The following is a 23635-nucleotide window of genomic DNA, read 5'->3' as shown; positions in this document are numbered from 1 at the left end:
TTTAATTGCGGGGTGTAATTGAATCTCTAGTCTTTTCCCTCTGTGTGTGAACAAGTCAATATGGAGTGCTGCGCTAAAAGACGTCAATGTTTAAGTGGCCCAGATAGATAAGAGTTCAGCCTGTTCTAGAGAGCGAGCGAGAGCGCTTTGGTTAAAGTGATTATCTTAATCCTCACACTGCGATACTCTGACCACTGATAGAGACCATAAAACCATATCTAAGAGAGAAAAGCAATGGTTCAGTCAAATCTTCAAAATTCACTGTTAAAAAAAGGAACGTTACAGAATATTTAACACATCATAATGAACATACAGTCAAGTAGTGTTGCTTTCGTCAACGAAAATTATGACTAAATATCGTCGTCAACGAACCTTTATCACGTGACGAAAACGAGACGAGACGAAACGAAAATGCTGGTCATGTGACAATTACTATAATTAAATGTTTAATGCAATATCGTTGACGAATAAAAACGAGACTAAATGTGGTTTACAAAATAAAAACTATGCTAAAATGTCTCTTCATTTTTGTTGACGAAAACGAGACGAAACGAAATGTTATAAGGTTAGATTGATGTGCGCATGCCCAGTAGCCAGAGCTGTATCCCTTCTAGCCTAAACCGCAGGCGACGTCACTTTCTCAAGCCCCACTCGCGGCATTATCTAGAAGACGACTACAAACGAAGTTAAGTCTGACACAGATAAACGGACCGATGGCCGGCCAGCTGGGGTTCGTCTTTGGGAGAAAAAGAAGAAACGACATTTCTTCGAAGCGTTCCCCTCAACTCTATCGTAAAAAGGTCCATTATTCAAAGCTTTTCAACACGTTGTACACTAATGACATCTTGTGGTCAAAGGTGGAAAAAGTTTCTTTTGCATCTCAGATGCCCAAGCGATTTTTGGACAGTTGCATAAAATAGAAAACCATAAGAAATAAGAACCATAAGAAATATTTTACTTACACAAGGTATAAATGAATTAATCTGTAAATAAAATATAAGCATGATTCATGTTGGCATAGATGATCAAAGTAAATTAAAAATATTGTTAAGCTGACTAATATTATTATTAATTAGAAGTGCTTGTGAAGCGGGGATTACTACAAAATGAACATGCACAAAACTACACATGTACATATTTATTCGTTATGATTTATTCTTAAAAAGTGAATGACACTTGAAACCTGTGCAAGGGGCTTGTTATTTGATTTTGTTGTAAATTCAAAGTAGAGCATCTTCCATGTCTGGAATGGATGTATTCTTGAGCCTATAAGGTAACAATAATATAATAAGATAACCTTGTTTGAAATGGGTTTGGCTAAATGAAAACTTTGGTTTCGTCACTACTAGGTACTTATTGTCACGCCAGGCCAGCAGAGGGAGCCCTTACCCCCACTGACTGTTGCTGCTCCCTCTGCTGCCTCTATGGTTACTTCCTGTTTATCAGACATAAAAGCCAGCTCATCACACACACACATCGCGAAGTATTGTTTTGTTCCAGCGGACGCTACCAAGCGTTTTCCATTGCTCCCAGGTTTCCTAGTCTCCTTGTTGTTCCCTAATCATAGTTCTGTTTTTGTTTTCCCAGTCTTAGTCTTAGTTTTCTAGTTTCTTGTTTTCATTTCATTGTTTCATTTGGACTGCCCACCTGGATTTTGACCTACGCTTGTTTATTGGATTACGCTATTGGATTGTCTTCACTGTTCATGTTTGCTGGTGTTTTCGACCCTGTCTGTCTGACTACGATCTGCTTAATAAAGCCTTGCATTTGGATCCTCACTCTTGGTCGTCCCGTTTGTGACAGAATACTTCGACACACCCGGATCCAGCGGCTTTACCCACCAGCAGAAGTACCCTCCAAGAATGAGCTCAGCAGACCCCGTAAGTTCACTCTGTTCCATTTTTCAAGATGACCGTCCCATCGAATGTTATGTTGAGGAATTTCTTACGTACAGTCACCTGGCACCTTGTAACGAATCGATGTTAAAGGAATGTTTCTGGAGCGGGTTGGACACTGATATCAGCCTGAGTTTACCCGATGAGGACCCGAGTTGGACCCTCGCACAATTCATTGACTTTGTGTTATCGTTTTGTGGCTCTCCATTCACTGTGGGTATACTCAAAAGGTCACAGCACAAAATGTCTGCCAGCCTAGAGCCTCAGCACAAGATGTCTGCTAACCCTGAGCCACAGCACAAGATGTCTGCTAGCCCCGAGCCTCAGCACAAGATGTCTGCTAGCCCAGAGTCTCAGCACAAGATGTCTGCCAGCCTAGAGCTACAGCACAAGATGGCTGCCATCCCAAAGCCCGTTCACAAGATGGCCGCCATTTCAAAGCCTGTTCAAAAGACAGCTGTCCCTCCAGAGCCAGTTCACAAGATGGCCGCCCTTCAAGAGCCCCTTCACAAGATGGCTGCCTTTCCAGAATCTGCTTTCGGAATGACTATTCTTCCTGAGTCCGCATTCAAGATGGTCACCCAATTGGACCCAGCTCACAAGAAATCTACCACGTCTGACTCCTCTCGCAAGATGACTGCCACCCCAAGGCCCGATCGCAAGATGGCTGCCACCCCAAGGCCCGATCACAAGATGGCCGCCATCCCCAAGCCTGTTCACAAGATGGCTGCCACCCCCAAGCCTGTTCACAAGATGGCCGCCTTTCCTGAGTCGGCACCCAAAATGGCCGCCCTTCCAGATCCTGTTCACAAAATGGCCGCTCTTCCAGATCCTGCTCACAAGATGGCCGCCTTTCCTGAGCCTGCTAACAAGATGGCTGCCGCCACTCCAGGGTCTGCACTCAAGATGGCTACCGTCACGCCCAAGTCTTCTCACAAGATGTCTGTACCTCCAGAACCACTGCCCAAGATGGCTGCCACGCCCAAGTCCTCCCGTAAGATGGCCGCCACGCCAGAGCCTGCTGCAAAGATGGCCGCCACGCCAGAGCCTGCTGCAAAGATGGCCGCCACGCCAGAGCCCGCTGCAAAGATGGCCGCCACGCCAGAGCCCGCTGCAAAGATGGCCGCCACGCCAGAGCCTGCCACAAGGATGGTCGCCATGCCAGAACCTGCACCCAGGAGGACCGCCACTCCCAAGCTTGCACACAAAATGGCCGCCATACCTGAGTCTGCTATCAACATGGTGGCTACAGCATCAGACTCTCACCCTTCCAGGACTTATCAGAGACTAATATCAAGCTTGGAGGACCCACCACTGCTGTCAGCTCGTTCAGTTGATCCCTTACTATCAGCGTCAGCCAAGCCAACGTCTGCTCACCCCACATCAGCCAAGCCAGCGTCTGCTAGCGCCACGTCAACCAAGCCAGCGTCTGCTCACGCCACGTCAACCAAGCCATTGCCTGTGAACGTCATATCTGCTTCTCTCGAACCTGCACCAGCTGCCGTTCCTACCAAGTCAAGTCAAGTTACAGCTGCTGTCCCTGCCGAGTCAAGTCACGTCACAGTCACTGTTCCTGCCAGGACAAGTCAAGATACAGCTGCTGTTCCTGTCAGGCCAAGTCATGTCGCAGCAGTCGTTCCTTCAGAGCCAAGTCAAGCAGCTGTTCCCTCCGAGCCAAGCCAAGCCACAGCTGTCCCTCTCACGCCAAATCAAGTCACTGCTGCTCTTGTCATGACGAGTCAGGTCATAGCTACTTCTTCACTGCCAAGTCACATCTCCCCTGTGCATCCAGAGCCTTCACTCCCAAGCCATGCAGAGCCAACGCTCCCAAGCCATGCAGAGCCAACGCTCCCAAGCCATACAGAGCCAACGCTCCCAAGCCATGCAGAGCCAACGCTCCCAAGCCATGCAGAGCCAACGCTGCCAAGCCATGCAGAACCAACGCTCCCAAGTCACACAGAGCCAACGCTCCCAAGCCCCACGCCCAATGACCCGGAGGGCATTCCTCTGCCAACTGTGTTACCTGTTATGGCTATCGCCATTTTGAGTGTGTGGGCTGCACACTGCGCCCCAGTTGCCTCTTCGGCCCATGAGTCTGCCCACAAGTTTGTTCTGGAGACCTCATCTACAGGCATGTCCGCTGCGCCTATACCTCTTTCGGAGGTGGCGTACATAGCGGAACTTCACGCTCTGCCCGCTCCGCCAAGGCTTCACGCTCTGCCCGCTCCGCCAAGGCTTCACGCCCTGCCCGCTCCGCCAAGGCTTCACGCTCTGCCCGCTCCGCCAAGGCTTCACGCTCTGCCCGCTCCGCCAAGGCTTCACGCTCTGCCCGCTCCGCCAAGGCTTCACGCTCTGCCCGCTCCGCCAAGGCTTCACGCTCTGCCCGCTCAGCCAAGGCTCCCTGCTCTGCCAGCACCGCCAGTGCTCCCTGCTCTGCCAGCACCGCCAGGGTTCCCTGCTATATCTGCTCCGCCAGGACTCCTTGCTCTACCTGCTCCGCCAAGGTTCCTTGCTCTGCCTGTTCCGCCAAGACTCCTTGCTCTGTCTGCTCCGCCAAAATTCCCTGCCCTGCCTGCTCCGCCAAAGTTCCTTGCTCTGTCTGCCCCGCCAAGACTCCCTGCTCTGCCTGCACCGCCTAGGTTCCCTGTCATCTCTGTCTTGGCGTCTGGGGCCGTTCCAGAAGTCTCTGTCTGCCCAGGAACTGCCACGAAAGTCGTTCCTGAAGTTCTCGTCTGCCTGGTCACGGCTATGGAGGCCACGTTCTCCCATGAACTCTCTACTTCTCTCCTTGCTCTGTCTGCCTCCTCTATCTCTGTTCTCCCCAGGTCCCAGTCCATAATGCGGCCTCCTGTTCCGCCCTGGAGGGCTTCTACGCCTCCTGTTCCGCCCTGGAGGGCCCCTGCGCCTCCTGTTCTGCCCTGGAGGGCTCCTGCGCCTCCTGTTCCGCCCTGGAGGGCTCCTGCGCCTCCTGATTCGCCCTGGAGGGCTCCTGTGCCTCCTGCTCCGCCCTGGAGGGCTCCTGCGCCTTCTGCTCCGCCCTGGAGGGTTCCTGCGCCTCCTGCTCCGCCCTGGAGGGCTCCTGCGCCTCCTGCTCTGCCCTGGAGGGCCGCTCCGCCTCCTGCTCCGCCCTGGAGGGTTCCTAAACCCCTTGCTCCGCCTTCGGCTCCGCCCTGGAGGGCTTCTACGCTTCCTGCTCTGCCCCGGAGGGTCGCTAAGCCTCCTGCTCCGCCCTGGAGGGCTCCTAAGACTCTTGCTCCACCTCAAAGGACTGCTCTGCCTCCAGCCCTGCCCTGGAGGGCTCCTGAATCTTCTGCCCTGCTCTGGAGGGCCTTTGCCCAACCTGTTCTGCCTCAGTCTCCTGGCCCCCCCACCGCTCCCCTGGACTGTTTCCTCCTGTTGTTTTTTGGAGCGTCTGGAAGCCGCTCCTTGGGGGGGGGCTATGTCACGCCAGGCCAGCAGAGGGAGCCCTTACCCCCACTGACTGTTGCTGCTCCCTCTGCTGCCTCTATGGTTACTTCCTGTTTATCAGACATAAAAGCCAGCTCATCACACACACACATCGCGAAGTATTGTTTTGTTCCAGCGGACTCTACCAAGCGTTTTCCATTGCTCCCAGGTTTCCTAGTCTCCTTGTTGTTCCCTAATCATAGTTCTGTTTTTGTTTTCCCAGTCTTAGTCTTAGTTTTCTAGTTTCTTGTTTTCATTTCATTGTTTCATTTGGACTGCCCACCTGGATTTTGACCTACGCTTGTTTATTGGATTACGCTATTGGATTGTCTTCACTGTTCATGTTTGCTGGTGTTTTCGACCCTGTCTGTCTGACTACGATCTGCTTAATAAAGCCTTGCATTTGGATCCTCACTCTTGGTCGTCCCGTTTGTGACACTTATACTATATTAACTGGGTTAAATAAAATTGCATTACTAAAAAGAGACTAAAATACAATTTTTATTGACTAAAACTAGACTAAATGTAATCAGTTTTCGTCGACTAAAACTAGACTAACATGTCATCAGTTTTCATCGACTAAAACTAGACGAAAGTAGTCATGGGTAATTCTGACTAAAATAAGACTAAAATGCTCAGACTTTTAGTTGACTAAAACTTGACTAGACTAAAAAGAGTATGAATGTGACTAAAACTAATAAAAACTAAAATGACAGCTTCACACAAAGACTAGACTAAAACTAAAATTAAAACCGGCCGCCAAAAACAACACTACAGTCAAGCCTAAATTTATTCAGACACTATCTCACATTATCACAGTTTATTTGCTATAGTTTGTACAAGAACTCAGAGTTAAACTGTGTCAGAACAAATTCATCTTGATAATGTCAGATACCTTTGATAGAATGGTATGTAATGGATTACAGTCAACCAAGAATTCACTGTTCAAATTCAAATTCAAACTGTTAGTATGGCACACAACTATCAATAATTTGTTGAACAATTCCCAAGCAATGCTTAATTTTGTTTAGTCTGTGGTGTAAAAAGGTTGCATTAGCAATTAAAGAAAAAACACTTAAGCAAAACATGGTCAGGTCAAAGTGTCTGAATAATCTTTGGTCCCAAATTTTTATAAATATTACTGGTAGTCCACTATATGAAGAATTGTTGAGTGTAATATGTCGCAGTTGCTATCCTCACTTACATAAATGAACTATAGTGTCCTGCACCCACTAGTAAAATAAAAAGCACCAAATCAGCATATCATTCTGAATTAACACTGCAATTTGCCGCAGAAGTGCTTCTAAAGTTGCATGTATACATCCTTACACAAACAGTTTGATGCTGCTTAGAGGTGGCATGAATGCATTTTCACAGTAATACAGCACTTTGCCATAATTTAGCCTGGCATTTATGTGCCATTGCATCTTTACACATATTTTTGAGCAGCCTTAACTTGGATATGTAAAGACGCTATTATAATGATTTCTGAAGGATCGTGTGACTCTGAAGACCGGAGTAATGATGCTAAAAATTCAGCTTTATCATCATTTAAAATATATAATTTAAAATATATTAAAATACAAAATAGTTACTTTACATTAGCTATATATTAATAATAATAATAATAATAATAATATTTCACAGTAATAATATTTCATAATATTACTGGATAATCAGATAAAGTAACACTAAATAACAAAAACCATCCATTTCTCCAACTAGTATTTACCAGATAAATAAAAGTGGACTAATGTTAAAATCCTCATTAGAAACCAAAGTATTCATAGAATCCAATATGACTCTGTTTTCAGAGCCAAAACCACCATCAATATGTGACCCTGGACCACAAAACCAGTCATAAAGGTAGATTTTTGGAAATTGATATTTATACATCATCTGAAAGCATTTTTTAGGACAATATTTGGCTGAGATACAACTATTTGAAAATCTGGAATATGGATACAAAAAAATCTAAATATTGAGAAAATCACCATGGAACATGATCTGTATTTAATATCCTAATGATTTTTAGCATAAAAGAAAAATCGATAATTTTGACCCATGCAATGTATTTTTGGATATTGCTACAAATATACCCGTGCTACTTAAGACTGGTTTTGTGGTTCAGGGTCACATGTGTCTTAATGGCTATAGTCTTACCAGATTACTGACATATATGAATAGTATTCAAATCTTCTAATATTAACATATTAGAAATGGAAAACATATTAGTCATGAAAAAATGCCTTCTTTAATTTTAAAATGCAGCTTAAAGGGATAGTTTTCCCAAAAATGAACATTCTGTCATTAATTAGTCAGCCCCATGTCGTTCCAAACCCATAAGAACTTTGTTCATCTTCAGAACACAAATTAAGCTTTTTTTTATATAATCCGAGAGCTTTCTGACCCTGCATAGATAGCAAAACAACTACCACATTCAAAGCTCAGAAAGGTAGTAAGGACATTGTTAAAATAGTGACATCAGTGGTTCAACCACAAGCTACAAGAATACTTTTTGTGTGCATTTTTTTTTTTTTTTTTTGCACACAAAAAGAGGCTTCATAAAATTTATTCTGAGCCACTGATGTCACATGGGCCAATTTATGATGTTCTTAATACATTTCTGGGCCTTGAACGAAGTAGTTGTGTTGTCTGTGCAGGGTCAGAAAGCTCTCGGATTTCATCAAAATACCGTAATTTGTGTTCCAAAGTTACGGGTTTGTAACATGAGAGTGAATAAATAATGAGAATTTTCATTTTTGGGTGAACTATTCTTTTAATATGTTCAACAAATCAATGATAAACAAGCCACTTGTAGACTGATCTCCTCAAAAATTGTGAATACCGTGTCTTTGTGACATTATTAAAACAAAAACTTCATTTGAGCATCCCAACCAGCATGGCAACAGCAGCACTGGCTCAACCAATGGTGTGTAACTTGACAGTCTTTTTGACTGACCAATAGCAGACAATGTTTAGAAAACCTGTTTGGAAAACATTCCTTATTTCCACAACTCTCTTTGATGATGGTACTGCCACAGTAATAACACTTCACTTTTAAAATCTCTGATTGAAGAGGATCATCTTTTCATACCTGCTTAAAGTCTGATATTGTTTCTTTTTCTAAGCACTCACCACGAGTGTTGGATAGACCTATTACTAACTACTCAGTTATATCACTCCCACATTCTCCACTACTATTCCTAAATGAACCACTCACCACCTCTCTCTCCCTCTCTCTCTCTCTTTCCATGTCTCTCTCAGCCCCCAATAAAAGCTCAGGAAATGATGAGCAGCCTTCAGAGTCCACATGATAGACAGACAGAACACGGAGGATAGTCAGAGAGAACGAGAGCAAAGTAACCAAGAACCCTGAGAGTGAAAGAGGGTAGCAAGATCAGAAAATAAAGACAAAGACAGGGACAAGTGCTTTTTTCAATCCAAGATCTGAAGTGAGGAAGCTGAAAAAAGTGAAGAACTCTGTTGAAGATGGGTGTAGTTTTGGGGACGTTCTCTATGCACACCAAACAGGTCACCTTCAGGACAGGTAGGATTCAATTTACATATTAACCAGCTAGAAATACTTTGATTAATAAGTTATTGGTAAAGTTATGGGATGGAGTGATACGAGTAGGTGAGAAGATCGAGAGAATTAGAATATATTACTTTTTTATACATTTATCACTCTTCTTCTACTTAATGTGCAACTTGAATGTCTGCATGTGTGAGTTTCTAACCTAGATCATTTTTGGACAACAAAATTGCAACAGAATGTCACTTGAAGTTGGCTAATACAGAAATAAAAATCCTCTTGGGGTTGCGTGTTTAAAGGAAAAATTGTTGTTAGAGAGAATATGTTTTATTCATATCCACAAATGCCAGAATTTAAATCTCAAAGGGCTAGCAAACGGCAAATTAATTAGTAATTTAGTTTCGATAAAGTCAATATGCAATGTTTGCATGCGCAAAGTATGTGTTGGTATATGCTGGCAAGGGCTCCATACAAGGCATTATGGGTTATGAAAGTATTACATGGCCATTTATTCCAAAATTATTACCTCCTGTAACGCTTAGAGCTGAGAGCATGGAGGAGGCGATTTGAAGGTTTTGAAAAGCGGAGCGATCAGGCTGCAAGTATGCGATAAGAAAATGAATAAAAAGAGGAAAAAGAGAAGGCGGTTTGTTAGTGATTATTTATGCCTTGAAGGTTAATTAACCTACACTCCATGCAAATGTACCATTTCTGATTCGCCACAGCTTTAATGCGCTACAGAATATGCTAAAACAATACTGCAACAAATCAACACAACATCAACACCACTGCACTCACATGTGAGAGCATGTGTTTTTATTCACTCTTAAGAGAAATAGAGAGAGACACATTTTATATACACACACCGGAGACCTGAAGAATGATTGTGGAGCCAAGAGGATTACGAGTTCTGGGCAGAAAGACAGAAAGCTTGTTTGAAGTCTTCACTAAAATCCCCAGGAGTTACAGGAGCTGCCTGTGAGTTTATAACTAGAGACGCAAACTGTGTGTCGGTTTTGGCACTCAGCCCTGACGGACTAGAACTACTGCTGGATTTCTGAAGGACGTTGCTTCAGGTTCATGTGTTAGGGATGAAAACTGTGAAGATGATAACTGGGAGATTTCAGTTTTATCTTTAAATATTGTTACTCTAGCTTTGTAGTTTGTAGGAATGGCCTATATAAAACACTGCAGCAGCACTATGTTTGTATTTGTGTATGTGTTGAACTCGCAGGTTTAACTCACTTAGGAATAGCGGTACATGGTGGACTTTCCTTTAAGATACCCTTCAAAAACCCAGTAATTTAATCACCATGTACGTTTCGTAACTTATTCGATGTGAAATGTCCACTTAGTGGCACTAAAATAGTCTATTGAAGTATTGAATGTGACGTAAAGCGTTACGTTAGCTTGTTTTTCGATCTGTCATCTTTCAGCTCTTTCATCGTGAGTCATGTTTTTCACTGCATTTGTACCCAATGATTTTGCATCCTAAGTCCAATTCCATGCCAGCTGAGCTACCGAGCATGAGCTACCGAGCCTTGTTACGGCTGGAAATTAAACTTATAGAGCTATAATCATAACTGTGTACAAAAACAATTACAAGTGCTCACTGTTTTCTACTTCTAGTGTTTATTTTTGTTAGGAACTGCAGTGATATGTACTTATTGGTGCATATTTTGTGTCTTGCAAAAAAGTTCTCACAGGTATGATTAATGTATATGCATGGTTTATATTGGTTGTATTTCATAAATTTGTAAGTAGGGATCAACCGATATGTGTTTTTTTAGGGCTAATACAGATTATTACAGATTAAGTAGACCGATAACTGACATTTTGAACCGATATATTTGTCTAGTGTAAAAATAAAAATTAAAGTTAAAATTAAGATTTACAAAGGCTCTGACAAAAACCTTATTTAAATGCTTTTAAATTATTTTATTGGCAAATCGGTTTTGAAAATGACCGATACCGATAACCATAAAAATGCTTAATATCGGTGCCGATAAATGGCTAGGTCTATAATCAGTCGACCCCTATTTTTAAGATACCATGAAAAGCACTATAAAAACAAAGTACTATTATATTAATATTTATATATTATATGTATATTTTAATATATATTTATGTTAATATCAATATTAATACAGTACCACTCAAAAGATTTTGAACAGAAGGTTTTTAATGTTTTTTAAAGACAATTTAATTTACAAAGAAAAAAATTATAAAGACAACTTTTACAATTTAAAATAACAGTTTTCTATTTAAATATATATTTTAAAATGCAATTTATACCTGTGATTTCAAAGCTGAATTTTTAGCATCAATACTCCAGTCATATGATCATTCAGAAATCATTCTAATATTTTGATTTGCTGCTCAAAAACATTTATTATTATTATTATTAATTTTAAATATTGATGATGATAGTAATAATAATAATAAATGTTTATTCCACAGCAAATCAGCATATTAGAATGATTTCTAAAGGACCATGTGACATTGAAGACTGGAGTAATGATGCTGAAAATTTAGCTTTGATCACAGAAATAAATTACATTTTAAAATATATTCCAACAGAAAGCAGTTACTTTAAACAGTAAAATATTTCACAATATTACTGCTTTTGCTGTATTTTGGATCAAATAAATGCAGGCTTGGTAAGGAGAAGAGACTTCTTTAAAAACATTAATATGTTTAATATATTAATATTTGTTAATATTTTCATCTCATGCTTAAACTTGAAAAAGTATAATGTTTTCAATTATTTTTATGTAATCTAAACATCAGTAGATTAAAAATAAAAAATACAACACTACAAATTATGATTTATATTTGTTAAGAAACACTGTGCAGAAACAATGGCGATCTGCACACACAGAAATAGAAGAGATTAATTATTAATTAATCCAAACATATTGCTGTTTTTTTTTTTAACCGCACTGCTGGTAAAATTCTGTTATGCCACTTCTTAGTGTACTGCTGTTGCAAAACCCTATTAACAATAATACTATGATTACAGGTTCACAGTGATTCTGGGTTTTCTGGCTGTTATTCGCACCATTGAATATGTTTCCAAGGGTAAGCCAATCATCTGTAACAATCTCCCAAGTGCATTAGCAGATTCAATGAGGCGTCTGCAAAGGAAAGTCTAACACAGACACTTCTGAGTGAGAAAAGAGGCTTACACCTGCCGGCGTGGATTTCACACAAGCCAGTCGTTTGCTGGATATCATTGTTTTTCTTCCAAGGACGAATGCCAAAGCGAGAAACCCATTACAAACGTCTTACATGAACAAAAAATCTGTTCAGATGAAATTTGAATGTTGACACCAACGTCTTTTTTCCTGTGTGAGGCAGGTGGCACAACCATATAACGCAGATCTCTATGTGCTAGAATGAGGATATCTCTGGATATCTTGGCCTGATTTTCAGGTCAGTCCTGCTGGATTTGCGTAATACGGTGCGGTGCGGGTTGATATTATGTAATTACTCATTACCTTCAACTTCTCTCCACACTTTCAGCCCGAAGCTTGTCCGTCTGAAGTCTCATCTTTTTTGGATTATTAATAAGATTACAGACCTGCTGTTTTGAACCTCAGACATCCCCCAATGGCAATTTCTTTTCCTCTGAAGTTTGCCTTTCCGCTTCTCTTTCTGTTTTGCTTTATCTCTGTTTCCATCTCTTTAATCGGAAAAAGTTTGTGAGGTAGGTTCCCCACTAATGAGAGAGAATAATGAAACACCCAAGAGTATATTGTTTTACAAAGCGTGGTATATATACAGTGCACAATCAAAAAAGCACAAAATTAGACTACTTGATCCATGAAACATTCTTATCCGAGTCACTAAATTGGAAACGCACACACACATACACACACGCACAAAGACTCATACCTGGAAATGAATGGTGGATGATGAAATCAAATACTTAGAGTTGTACCGCAGCTCATTTGATGTATGTGGATCAGGTTTTGCCTACAATATCAGGACCAAATGTTTTCACAAATGCAGTAAGGTCTCAAATTAACAACACTGGGTGACCAGCAAATGGTACACTATAAAATGTTTGGCTAAAAGGCTAAAAATGCTACTGTAAAAGCCTGTTAAAAGAATAGTTCGCCCAAAAATGAAAATGTCATTCCAAACCTGTAAGACCTTCGTTCATCTTCGGAATACAAATTAAGAAATCTTATACAATTGGCTTTTCAGCTGTCCCATGGCCAGGTGTGTGTTATTCCCTCATTATCCCAATTACAATGAGCAGATAAAAGGTCCAGAGTTCATTTCAAGTGTGCTATTTGCATTTGGAATCTGTTGCTGTCAACTCTCAAGATGAGATCCAAAGAGCTGTCACTATAAGTGAAGCAATCATTAGGCTGAAAAAACAAAAGAAACCCAGCAACAGATTCCAAATGCAAATAGCACCAATAACACACACCTGGCCATGGAACAGCTGAGAAGCCAATTGTCCAATTACTTTTGGTCCCTTAACAAGTGGGAGGCACATATGCAAAATGTTGTAATTCCTACACCGTGCACCTGATTTGGATGTAAATACCCTCAAATGCTGACAGTCTGCAGTTAAAGCACATCTTGTTTCATTTCAAATCCATTGTGGTGGTGTATAGAGCCAAAAATGTTAGAATTGTGTCGATGTCCCAATATTTATTGACCTAACTGTATGTATGTATGTAACCCTCCCAGTCCACCAAGTACTGAAATCCTCACCCCCTCCGCCTCAAGTCCAGAATACGTCTTACCGAATAGGTTGGTTCCCCTTCTACGAGACGCGGCGCGGGGGGGGGGGGGGGGGTGGGGTGGGGGGGGGGGGTTGGACCCGGACAGGCGGGTTAATGGTTGAATGAAACACGGGCTTTAATTTGGATACATGAAACACCGGATGAATTCTCCTGTACGCCGGAAGAAGTTTGAGGCGGACTGCCACCGGACTAATAATCTTGGTGACAGTAAATGGGCCAATAAATTTGGGAGCAAGCTTATTACTGACGGAGCGAAGAGGAATATTCTTAGATGAAAGCCACACTTTTTGACCAACGACGTAGACGGGAGCCTTTGACCGGTGCCGATCGGCCTGGGCCTTGGTGCGCGCACCCATCTGGAGGAGGGTCTGTCTAGCCCTGCTCCAGGTGTGTCGGCACCTCTGGACAAAAGCGTGGGCAGAGGGAACCGCGACTTCGGATTCCATACTGGGAAAAACAGGTGGCTGGTACCCTAAACTACACTCAAATGGGGATAGGCCCGTAGCTGAGACTGGTAACGAGTTATGTGCGTACTCAACCCATGAAAGCTGCTGGCTCCAAGAGGAGGGACATCGTAACATGCGCTCCAAATCTTGGTTGGCCCTCTCAGTCTGACCGTTACTCTGAGAATGAAACCCAGAAGAAAGACTAACAGTCGCCCCCAACAAACGACAAAACTCTCTCCAAAATTTGGAAACAAACTGAGGCCCCCTGTCAGAGACCACATCCATCGGGAGGCCATGAATGCGAAAAATGTGGTCAATGACAGCAACCGCTGTCTCTCTGGCAGAGGGTAATTTAGGCAGAGGAATGAAATGAGTTGCCTTCGAGAACCGGTCCACCACGGTCAAAACCACCGTGTTTCCCTGTGAGGGCGGGAGACCCGAAACAAAATCTAGCGAAATGTGGGACCAGGGTCTCGAAGGAACTGACAACGGTTGAAGGAGTCCAGCGGGGGGTCGATTGGAAGACTTAGAAACAGTGCAGCCCGAACAAGCCAATACAAAAGAGCGAACGTCGCGAGCCATAGATGGCCACCAGAACCGTTGTTTAACTAGAAACATGGTTCGATTAACCCCAGGATGACAGGCTACCTTGGAACAATGACCCCATCGGATGACTTCGGACCTTAACCCCTCTGTCACAAACAAACGACCCGGTGGACATCCGGGCGGAGGCGTTACCCCTTGGGAGGCCGTGCGGACCTTCGACTCGATCTCCCACGTGACCACAGAAAAAAAAAAACTTCTATGGCACAATGGGCTCCGGACAGGATGAGCGCTCCAAATGATCAAAAATACGGGATAACGCATCTGGCTTGATGTTTTTAGAGCCTGGACGGTAAGAAATGGAAAAGTCAAAACGATCGAGGAAAAAAAAGGGCCCACCGGGCCTGCCTAGAGTTTAGTATTTTAGCAGATCTGATGTACTCAAGATTCTTGTGGTCAGTCCAAACGATAAAGGGAACTTTAACAGAATTCCACCCACACTCCGCAGCCAGCGTGCGAAAATGAATAGAGTAGTCGGTAACAGTCAGATCACCTTGACGTAACTCTGCAAGACGTCGCACGGCTTCTCTGCCAGAAGCAGCGCGATCAAACCCCTTCTTAAGCTCATCCAAGAAAGATTGAAAGGACGCACAGCATGGGAGTTTCTGCTCCCAAACGGTGGTTCCCCAACTGGCCGCCCATCCCGAGAGGAGGGTTATAACGAAGGCGACTTTAGATTCCTCCATAGGAAATGAAGAAGGTTGGAGAGAAATGTATAAAGAACACTTGGCCAGGAACGAACGACACAATAAGGGCTCACCAGAGTAAAACGCTGGAGGTGGGAGGCGGGGTTCAGCTACGCGAACAGTCTGATCCACAGGAACAGGTGGACTGGGTGTTGGTGAAGGTTGTGTGGTCGAAGCTGTCTCCATCCTCAGTTGCTGGAGCTGTGTAGTCAGTCCAGAAACCTGAGTAATCAGAGTCTGGATAGCCCGAGAAGTGATGAGACTCAGTTCCTCCTGTTGATCCAAACGCTGGTTGCTGTTAGTCAGAAAGTCTCTTAATTCTGCCGCACTTGCTGGATCCATCAGTGGTCGGTTCGTTCTGTCACAAAGTGGGAATCGGAGAGATCAAAGAGCGAGTGAACAGTGTTTATTCACAATGGCAAAAGAACAAACTCTTCAGAGATGACCCATACACTCGCCAGCACAGAGAGCACACAGAGGAATCACTCGGAAGAGAATCAACTCGCACGCTACCGTCAGCGTGGTGAGAACAGCAGGCAGCCAGGAATTCCAGACTGAAAAACTCCAGACGAGCGTACAGAGAAACGGCGAGTGCAAGTAGTCCAACGTAAGTGCAGAGTCCAAACGTGAGTGCAGGAACCCGAAGCTAGCAGAGGAGTGGACAACAGAGCTAAAACGGAGACAAGACAAGATTAACGAACCGACAACACACCATGCAAACAACAGCCTAATAAAGGCAGCGCAAAACGAGCCGCAGCTGTAGCTCATGATTAGAGCGTGAGCGGCTGCTAAGCAACGGACGCACACACACTAGACAGAGACGCAAAATGAACACACAGATCCATAAACCGTGACAATATATATTACTGCAAAATGTTATTACAATATAAAATAATAGTTTCTATTTAAAAAACATTAAAATATATATTTTTTGTGTGTGTGATGCAAAGCTGAATTTTTATCAGTCTAGTGCCACATGATCCTTCAGAAATCATTCTAATATGCTGATTTATTATTAGAATTGTCTGTGTTGGCAACAGTTGTGCTACCAAATTTTTTTTTATTATTATTATTATTTTTCTGTGAGGATTCTTTGATTAATAAAAAGTTAAAAAGAAACTTATAAAAATTTAAATCTTTTCTGAGAATAAAATTATTTGCTTTTTATCAATTTAACACATTGCTGAATAAAATAAATAAGAAAGAAAAAAAATGTACTGACCCAAAACTTTTAAACACTTATTTATAGAAAAGATTTATATTTTAAATAAATGCTGTTCTTTTCAACCTTTTATTCAAAGAATTCTGAAAAAAAGCATCACATGTTCCAAAAAAAAAAAAATTAAGCAATTAAGCATTTTTCAGCATATTAGAATTATTTCTGAAAGATCATGTGACACTGAATACTGGAGTAATGATGCTGAAAAATTCATAATATTCCAACTTTATTCTCCAAACATTTCAACTTTATTCTCCAAATATTTCGACTTTATTCTCTAAACATTCCGAATTTATTCTCCAAATATTCTGACTTTATTCTCTAAATATTCTGACTTTATTCTCCAAATATTTAAACTTTATTCTCCAAATATTCCGACTTTATTCTCCAAATATTCTGACTTTATTCTCTAAATATTCTGACTTTATTCTCCAAATATTCCGACTTTATTCTCCAAATATTTTGACTTTATTCTCCAAATATTTCAAAACATTTCGATGTTATTCTCCAAATATTTCGACTTCATTCTCCAAACATTTCAACTTTATTCTCCAAATATTTCAAAACATTTCGATGTTATTCTCCAAATATTTCGACTTCATTCTCCAAACATTTCAACTTTATTCTCCAAATATTTCAAAACATTTCGATGTTATTCTCCAAATATTTTGACTTTATTCTCTAAACCTTCCGACTTTATTCTCCATATATTTTGACTTTATTCTCCAAATATTTCGACTTTATTCTGTAAATATTTCGACTTTATTCTCCAAACATTCCGACTTTATTCTACAAACATTCCGACTTTATTCTCCAAACATTTTAACTTTATTCTCCAAATATTTCAAAACATTTCGATGTTATTCTCCAAATATTTCGATTTCATTCTCCAAACATTTCAGCTTTATTCTCCAAATATTTCAAAACATTTCAATGTTATTCTCCAAATATTTCGACTTCATTCTCCAAACATTTCAGCTTTATTCTCCAAATATTTCAAAACATTTCAATGTTATTCTCCAAATATTCCGACTTTATTCTCCAAATATTCCGACTTTATTCTCCAAATATTTCGACTTCATTCTCCAAACATTTCAACTTTTTCTCTAAATATTTCAAAACATTTCGATGTTATTCTCCAAATATTTCGACTTTATTCTCTAAACATTCCGACTTTATTCTCCAAATATTCCGACTTTATTCTCCAAATATTTCAACTTTATTCTCTAAACATTCCGACTTTATTCTCCAAATATTTCGAAACATTTCGATGTTATTCTCCAAATATTTTGACTTTATTCTCTAAACATTCCGACTTTATTCTCCATATATTTTAACTTTATTCTCTAAATATTCAGATTTTATTCTCCAAATATTCAGACTTTATTCTCTAAATATTTCGACTTTATTTTCCAAACATTTTGATTTTAAACTCCAAACATTGACTTTATTCTCCAAACATTTCAAAACATTTCAACTTTATTCTATAAATTTTTTGACTTTATTCTCCAAACATACCGACTTTATTCTCCAAACATTCCGACTTTATTCTCCAAATATTTCAACTTTATTCTCCAAATATTTAAACTTTATTCTCCAAATATTCCGACTTTATTCTCCAAATATTCTGACTTTATTCTCTAAATATTCTGACTTTATTCTCCAAATATTCCGACTTTATTCTCCAAATATTTTGACTTTATTCTCCAAATATTTCAAAACATTTCGATGTTATTCTCCAAATATTTCGACTTCATTCTCCAAACATTTCAACTTTATTCTCCAAATATTTCAAAACATTTCGATGTTATTCTCCAAATATTTCGACTTCATTCTCCAAACATTTCAACTTTATTCTCCAAATATTTCAAAACATTTCGATGTTATTCTCCAAATATTTTGACTTTATTCTCTAAACCTTCCGACTTTATTCTCCATATATTTTGACTTTATTCTCCAAATATTTCGACTTTATTCTGTAAATATTTCGACTTTATTCTCCAAACATTCCGACTTTATTCTACAAACATTCCGACTTTATTCTCCAAACATTTTAACTTTATTCTCCAAATATTTCAAAACATTTCGATGTTATTCTCCAAATATTTCGATTTCATTCTCCAAACATTTCAGCTTTATTCTCCAAATATTTCAAAACATTTCAATGTTATTCTCCAAATATTTCGACTTCATTCTCCAAACATTTCAGCTTTATTCTCCAAATATTTCAAAACATTTCAATGTTATTCTCCAAATATTTCGACTTTATTCTCTAAACATTCCGACTTTATTCTCCATATATTTTGATTTTATTCTCTAAATATTCTGATTTTATTCTCCAAATATCCTGACTTTATTCTCTAAATATTTTGACTTTATTTTCCAAACATTTTGATTTTAAACTCCAAACATTGACATTATTCTCCAAACATTTAGAAACATTTCAACTTTATTCTCCAAATATTCCGACTTTATTCTCCAAACATTCCGACTTTATTCTCCAAACATTTCAAAACATTTCGATGTTATTCTCCAAATATTTCGACTTCATTCTCCAAACATTTCAACTTTATTCTCCAAATATTTCAAAACAATTTAATGTTATTCTCCAAATATTTCGACTTCATTCTCCAAACATTTCAGCTTTATTCTCCAAATATTTCAAAACATTTCAATGTTATTCTCCAAATATTTTGACTTTATTCTCTAAACATTCCGACTTTATTCTCCATATATTTTGATTTTATTCTCTAAATATTCTGATTTTATTCTCCAAATATTCTGACTTTATTCTCTAAATATTTCGACTTTATTTTCCAAACATTTTGATTTTAAACTCCAAACATTGACTTTATTCTCCAAACATTTAGAAACATTTCAACTTTATTCTCCAAATATTTCAAAACATTTCGATGTTATTCTCCAAATATTTTGACTTTATTCTCTAAACCTTCCGACTTTATTCTCCATATATTTTGACTTTATTCTCCAAATATTTCGACTTTATTCTGTAAATATTTCGACTTTATTCTCCAAACATTCCGACTTTATTCTACAAACATTCCGACTTTATTCTCCAAACATTTTAACTTTATTCTCCAAATATTTCAAAACATTTCGATGTTATTCTCCAAATATTTCGATTTCATTCTCCAAACATTTCAGCTTTATTCTCCAAATATTTCAAAACATTTCAATGTTATTCTCCAAATATTTCGACTTCATTCTCCAAACATTTCAGCTTTATTCTCCAAATATTTCAAAACATTTCAATGTTATTCTCCAAATATTTCGACTTTATTCTCTAAACATTCCGACTTTATTCTCCATATATTTTGATTTTATTCTCTAAATATTCTGATTTTATTCTCCAAATATCCTGACTTTATTCTCTAAATATTTTGACTTTATTTTCCAAACATTTTGATTTTAAACTCCAAACATTGACATTATTCTCCAAACATTTAGAAACATTTCAACTTTATTCTCCAAATATTCCGACTTTATTCTCCAAACATTCCGACTTTATTCTCCAAACATTTCAAAACATTTCGATGTTATTCTCCAAATATTTCGACTTCATTCTCCAAACATTTCAACTTTATTCTCCAAATATTTCAAAACAATTTAATGTTATTCTCCAAATATTTCGACTTCATTCTCCAAACATTTCAGCTTTATTCTCCAAATATTTCAAAACATTTCAATGTTATTCTCCAAATATTTTGACTTTATTCTCTAAACATTCCGACTTTATTCTCCATATATTTTGATTTTATTCTCTAAATATTCTGATTTTATTCTCCAAATATTCTGACTTTATTCTCTAAATATTTCGACTTTATTTTCCAAACATTTTGATTTTAAACTCCAAACATTGACTTTATTCTCCAAACATTTAGAAACATTTCAACTTTATTCTCCAAATATTTTGACTTTATTCTCCAAACATACAGACTTTATTCTCCAAACATTCCGACTTTTTTCTCCAAACATTTTGACTTTATTTTCCAAACATACCGACTTTATTCTCCAAACATACCGACTTCATTCTCCAAACATTCCGACTTTATTCTCCAAACATTCCGACTTTATTCTCCAAACATTCTGACTTTATTCTCCAAATATTCCAACTTTATTCTCCAAACATACCGACTTTATTCTCTAAATATTCCGACTTTATTCTCCAAACATACCAACTTTATTCTCCAAACATTCCGACTTTATTCTCCAAACATTTCAACTAAATTCTCCAAGTATTTCAAACCATTTCAACTTTATTCTCATAATATTATGACTAATCTTGTAATCTTAGATTTGTTTTAATTTTTTAATATGCCACTAAAACGCCATTGTAAATAAGAATAAGAAAATCTCAAAATAATAAATAATAATCTTAAGTAACAATTTTTGGGATAGTTCACCAAAAATACTTTTTTTTTTTTTAATACAGTGAAAGTTTATGGAATGCAGTGTTGTTTTGGACACCAGTGCCTTTCATTGTATAAACAGAAAAATATTCCTTGTTTTTTGCAGAAAGAAAAATCAGTTTTGAAACAACATGAGGGTGGGTAAATGATGAAACAATTGTCATTCTTGAGTGAATTATCCTTTTAAAACCATTACTGTGAGGTTTATGTGTAAAGTTAGAGAATAGAAAACATCATTAGTTCAGTATAAAAACAACAGAAGTCAGTGGAACATCCCCACCATGATAGAACAACAAATGCGTGTGCATATGCAGTAGAGTGTGAACGAAAGTCATCATCCATCTTGCCACATTCAGCTTGTGTGAAAAATTGCAATTCCATAAGGAACAGGTCTGCTTGCTGTGTATATATGTGGGTGTGTGTGTGTGTGTGTGTGTGTGTGTGTGTGTGTGTGTGTGTGTGTGTGTGTGTGTGTGTGTGTGTGTGTGTGTGTGTACCTGGTATTCATCACGTTGTGGGGACCAAATGTCCCCACAAGGATAGGAATACCAGTAGATTTTGACCTTGTGGGGACATTTCTCAGGTCCCCATGAGGAAACAGGCTTATAAATCATGCACAATGAGTTTTTTTGAGGAAGTAAAAGTGTGCACAATCTCCTGTGAGGGCTAGGTTTAGGTGTAGGGTAGGTGTAGGGCCATAGAAAGTATGGTTTGTACAGTATAAAAACCATTACACCTATGGAATGTCCCCATAAAACATGTAAACCCAACATATGTGTGTGTGTGTGTGTGTGTGTGTGTGTGTGTGTGTGTGTGTGTGTGTGTGTGTGTGTGTGTGTGTGTGTGTGTGTGTGTGTGTGTGTGTGTGTACCTGGTATTCATCACGTTGTGGGGACCAAATGTCCCCACAAGGATAGGAATACCAGTAGATTTTGACCTTGTGGGGACATTTCTCAGGTCCCCATGAGGAAACAGGCTTATAAATCATGCACAATGAGTTTTTTTGAGGAAGTAAAAGTGTGCACAATCTCCTGTGAGGGCTAGGTTTAGGTGTAGGGTAGGTGTAGGGTCATAGAAAGTATGGTTTGTACAGTATAAAAACCATTACACCTATGGAATGTCCCCATAAAACATGTAAACCCAACGTGTGTGTGTGTGTGTGTGTGTGTGTGTGTGTGTGTGTGTGTGTGTGTGTGTGTGTGTGTGTGTGTGTGTGTGTGTGTGTGTATGTGTGTGTGTGTGTGTGTGTGTGTGTGTGTGTGTGTGTGTGTGTGTGTGTGTGTGTGTGTGTGTGTGCCACAGAGAGGAGCATTTCATCCTCACACTCTTCCAACTGCTTCCCATCAGGCTGATCCGCCTGCACAGCAACAGTTCCTGACACCGAATAACAAACGGGACCAAGCAGAAACAGCCAGAGCGGGAGTAAAGAAAGAGAAATGAAGGGAGAGAGAGAGTGAATTTTGTGGGAGGGGCATCAAGGAGGGAACCATATGCTTTTAGCAAGAAAATTCTAGCTTGTCTTCATTCACTCACAACAGGAGAGTGGAGAGGGAAACAAGAGCAGGGGCTTCAACAAATAAAGACAGACTGGCGGACTCTACGCTTATTAGTTTGAACGCGTGTCTCTCTACGGTGACAACATGGGAGCAGTAGTGGGCACATTGACTTTGCAGACAAGACAAAGACAACCATCTAGAGGTATGTTGACTAATGAGACTTGTTCTCAATGATGCATTATTGTTAAATGGAATAGAGAAAGACTGAAGGAGTTTTGAACTCCTTACGAACAATAGCACTAAATCAATGATACAATGGCAACTTAGACTGAAAGAGCGCTTAAGGAAAAGAAAGAGTGTCCTATTTGTGTCGAAAGACAGATAACACTTAAAAAAGACAAGATTTATGTACAGACACTGTTAAACTAAAGAACCGAGAGGATGGAATGGATGCAAGGTTGAGAAGATATGCAGTTGACAGGCAGCACATCACGGTCTGCTGTTTACAAATGATGGTTTAACCTCATCCCTCACAGATAAACATCATTGACAGTGTGTGTGTATGTGTATGTGTGTGTGTGTGTGTGTGTGTGTGTGTGTGTGTGTGTGTGTGTGGCATCTTTGTACGTGAGCGGGTGTTTTAACACTCTGCTCACATATCAACCCTCTTCCTGTTCACATGCGCCATGGTGTAGTTGTCATGGAGACAGCTTTCTAATGCCTGGTACAGCAGATGATGGGATGTTATGATCAACATGACAGCAAGGGTAGCATTGTACACAAGAATATTATAGAGCACTGCTCCTGATCTTGATCCATTTGCATGGATCACAAGTTTAATCATGATTGAACTTGAGTGATAATATGCATTAGGCATTTATTCAGTCAGTCAATCGCTAAATTACACACTAAATTAGAGGTCAACAGCAGAGGAAATCTAATAAATAATCTATTTAATGCAGGAGTTCTGTGCTTATAGAGCAAATAGTACAATTTTTAGAAACAAAATACCTAATTTATGAAGTGCTTAAAAGGATAGTTCACCCAAAAACGAAAATTCTGTCATTAATTACTCACCCTCATGTCGTTCTAAATTCGCCTTCGACCTTCGTTCA

General features: G+C 39.6%; 1 protein-coding gene across 3 annotated transcripts in view; it reads left to right on the top strand.

Annotated features, from left to right (window-relative positions):
- The window catches only part of kcnip1b (Kv channel interacting protein 1 b), a 66913-nt gene that overhangs the window by 21624 nt on the left and 21654 nt on the right, over nt 1-23635 (top strand). Inside the window, exon 1 of one of the 3 annotated variants that reach the window (XM_073829892.1) lies at nt 8671-8892. The exons of 1 other annotated variant lie outside the window; for it this stretch is intronic. In XM_073829892.1, the coding sequence (XP_073685993.1) occupies nt 8835-8892 (58 nt within the window). In that variant the 5' untranslated portion in view covers nt 8671-8834. Of the gene's footprint in view, nt 1-8670; nt 8893-22384; nt 22723-23635 lie in introns of those variants that run through there. One more of the 3 variants, XM_073829891.1, reaches the window with a different exon arrangement.

The sequence above is a fragment of the Garra rufa genome, chromosome 23 (genome assembly GCF_049309525.1).
Source record: "Garra rufa chromosome 23, GarRuf1.0, whole genome shotgun sequence".
NCBI classification, from domain to species: domain Eukaryota; kingdom Metazoa; phylum Chordata; class Actinopteri; order Cypriniformes; family Cyprinidae; genus Garra; species Garra rufa.
This window is presented reverse-complemented; position numbering and strand designations above follow the sequence as displayed.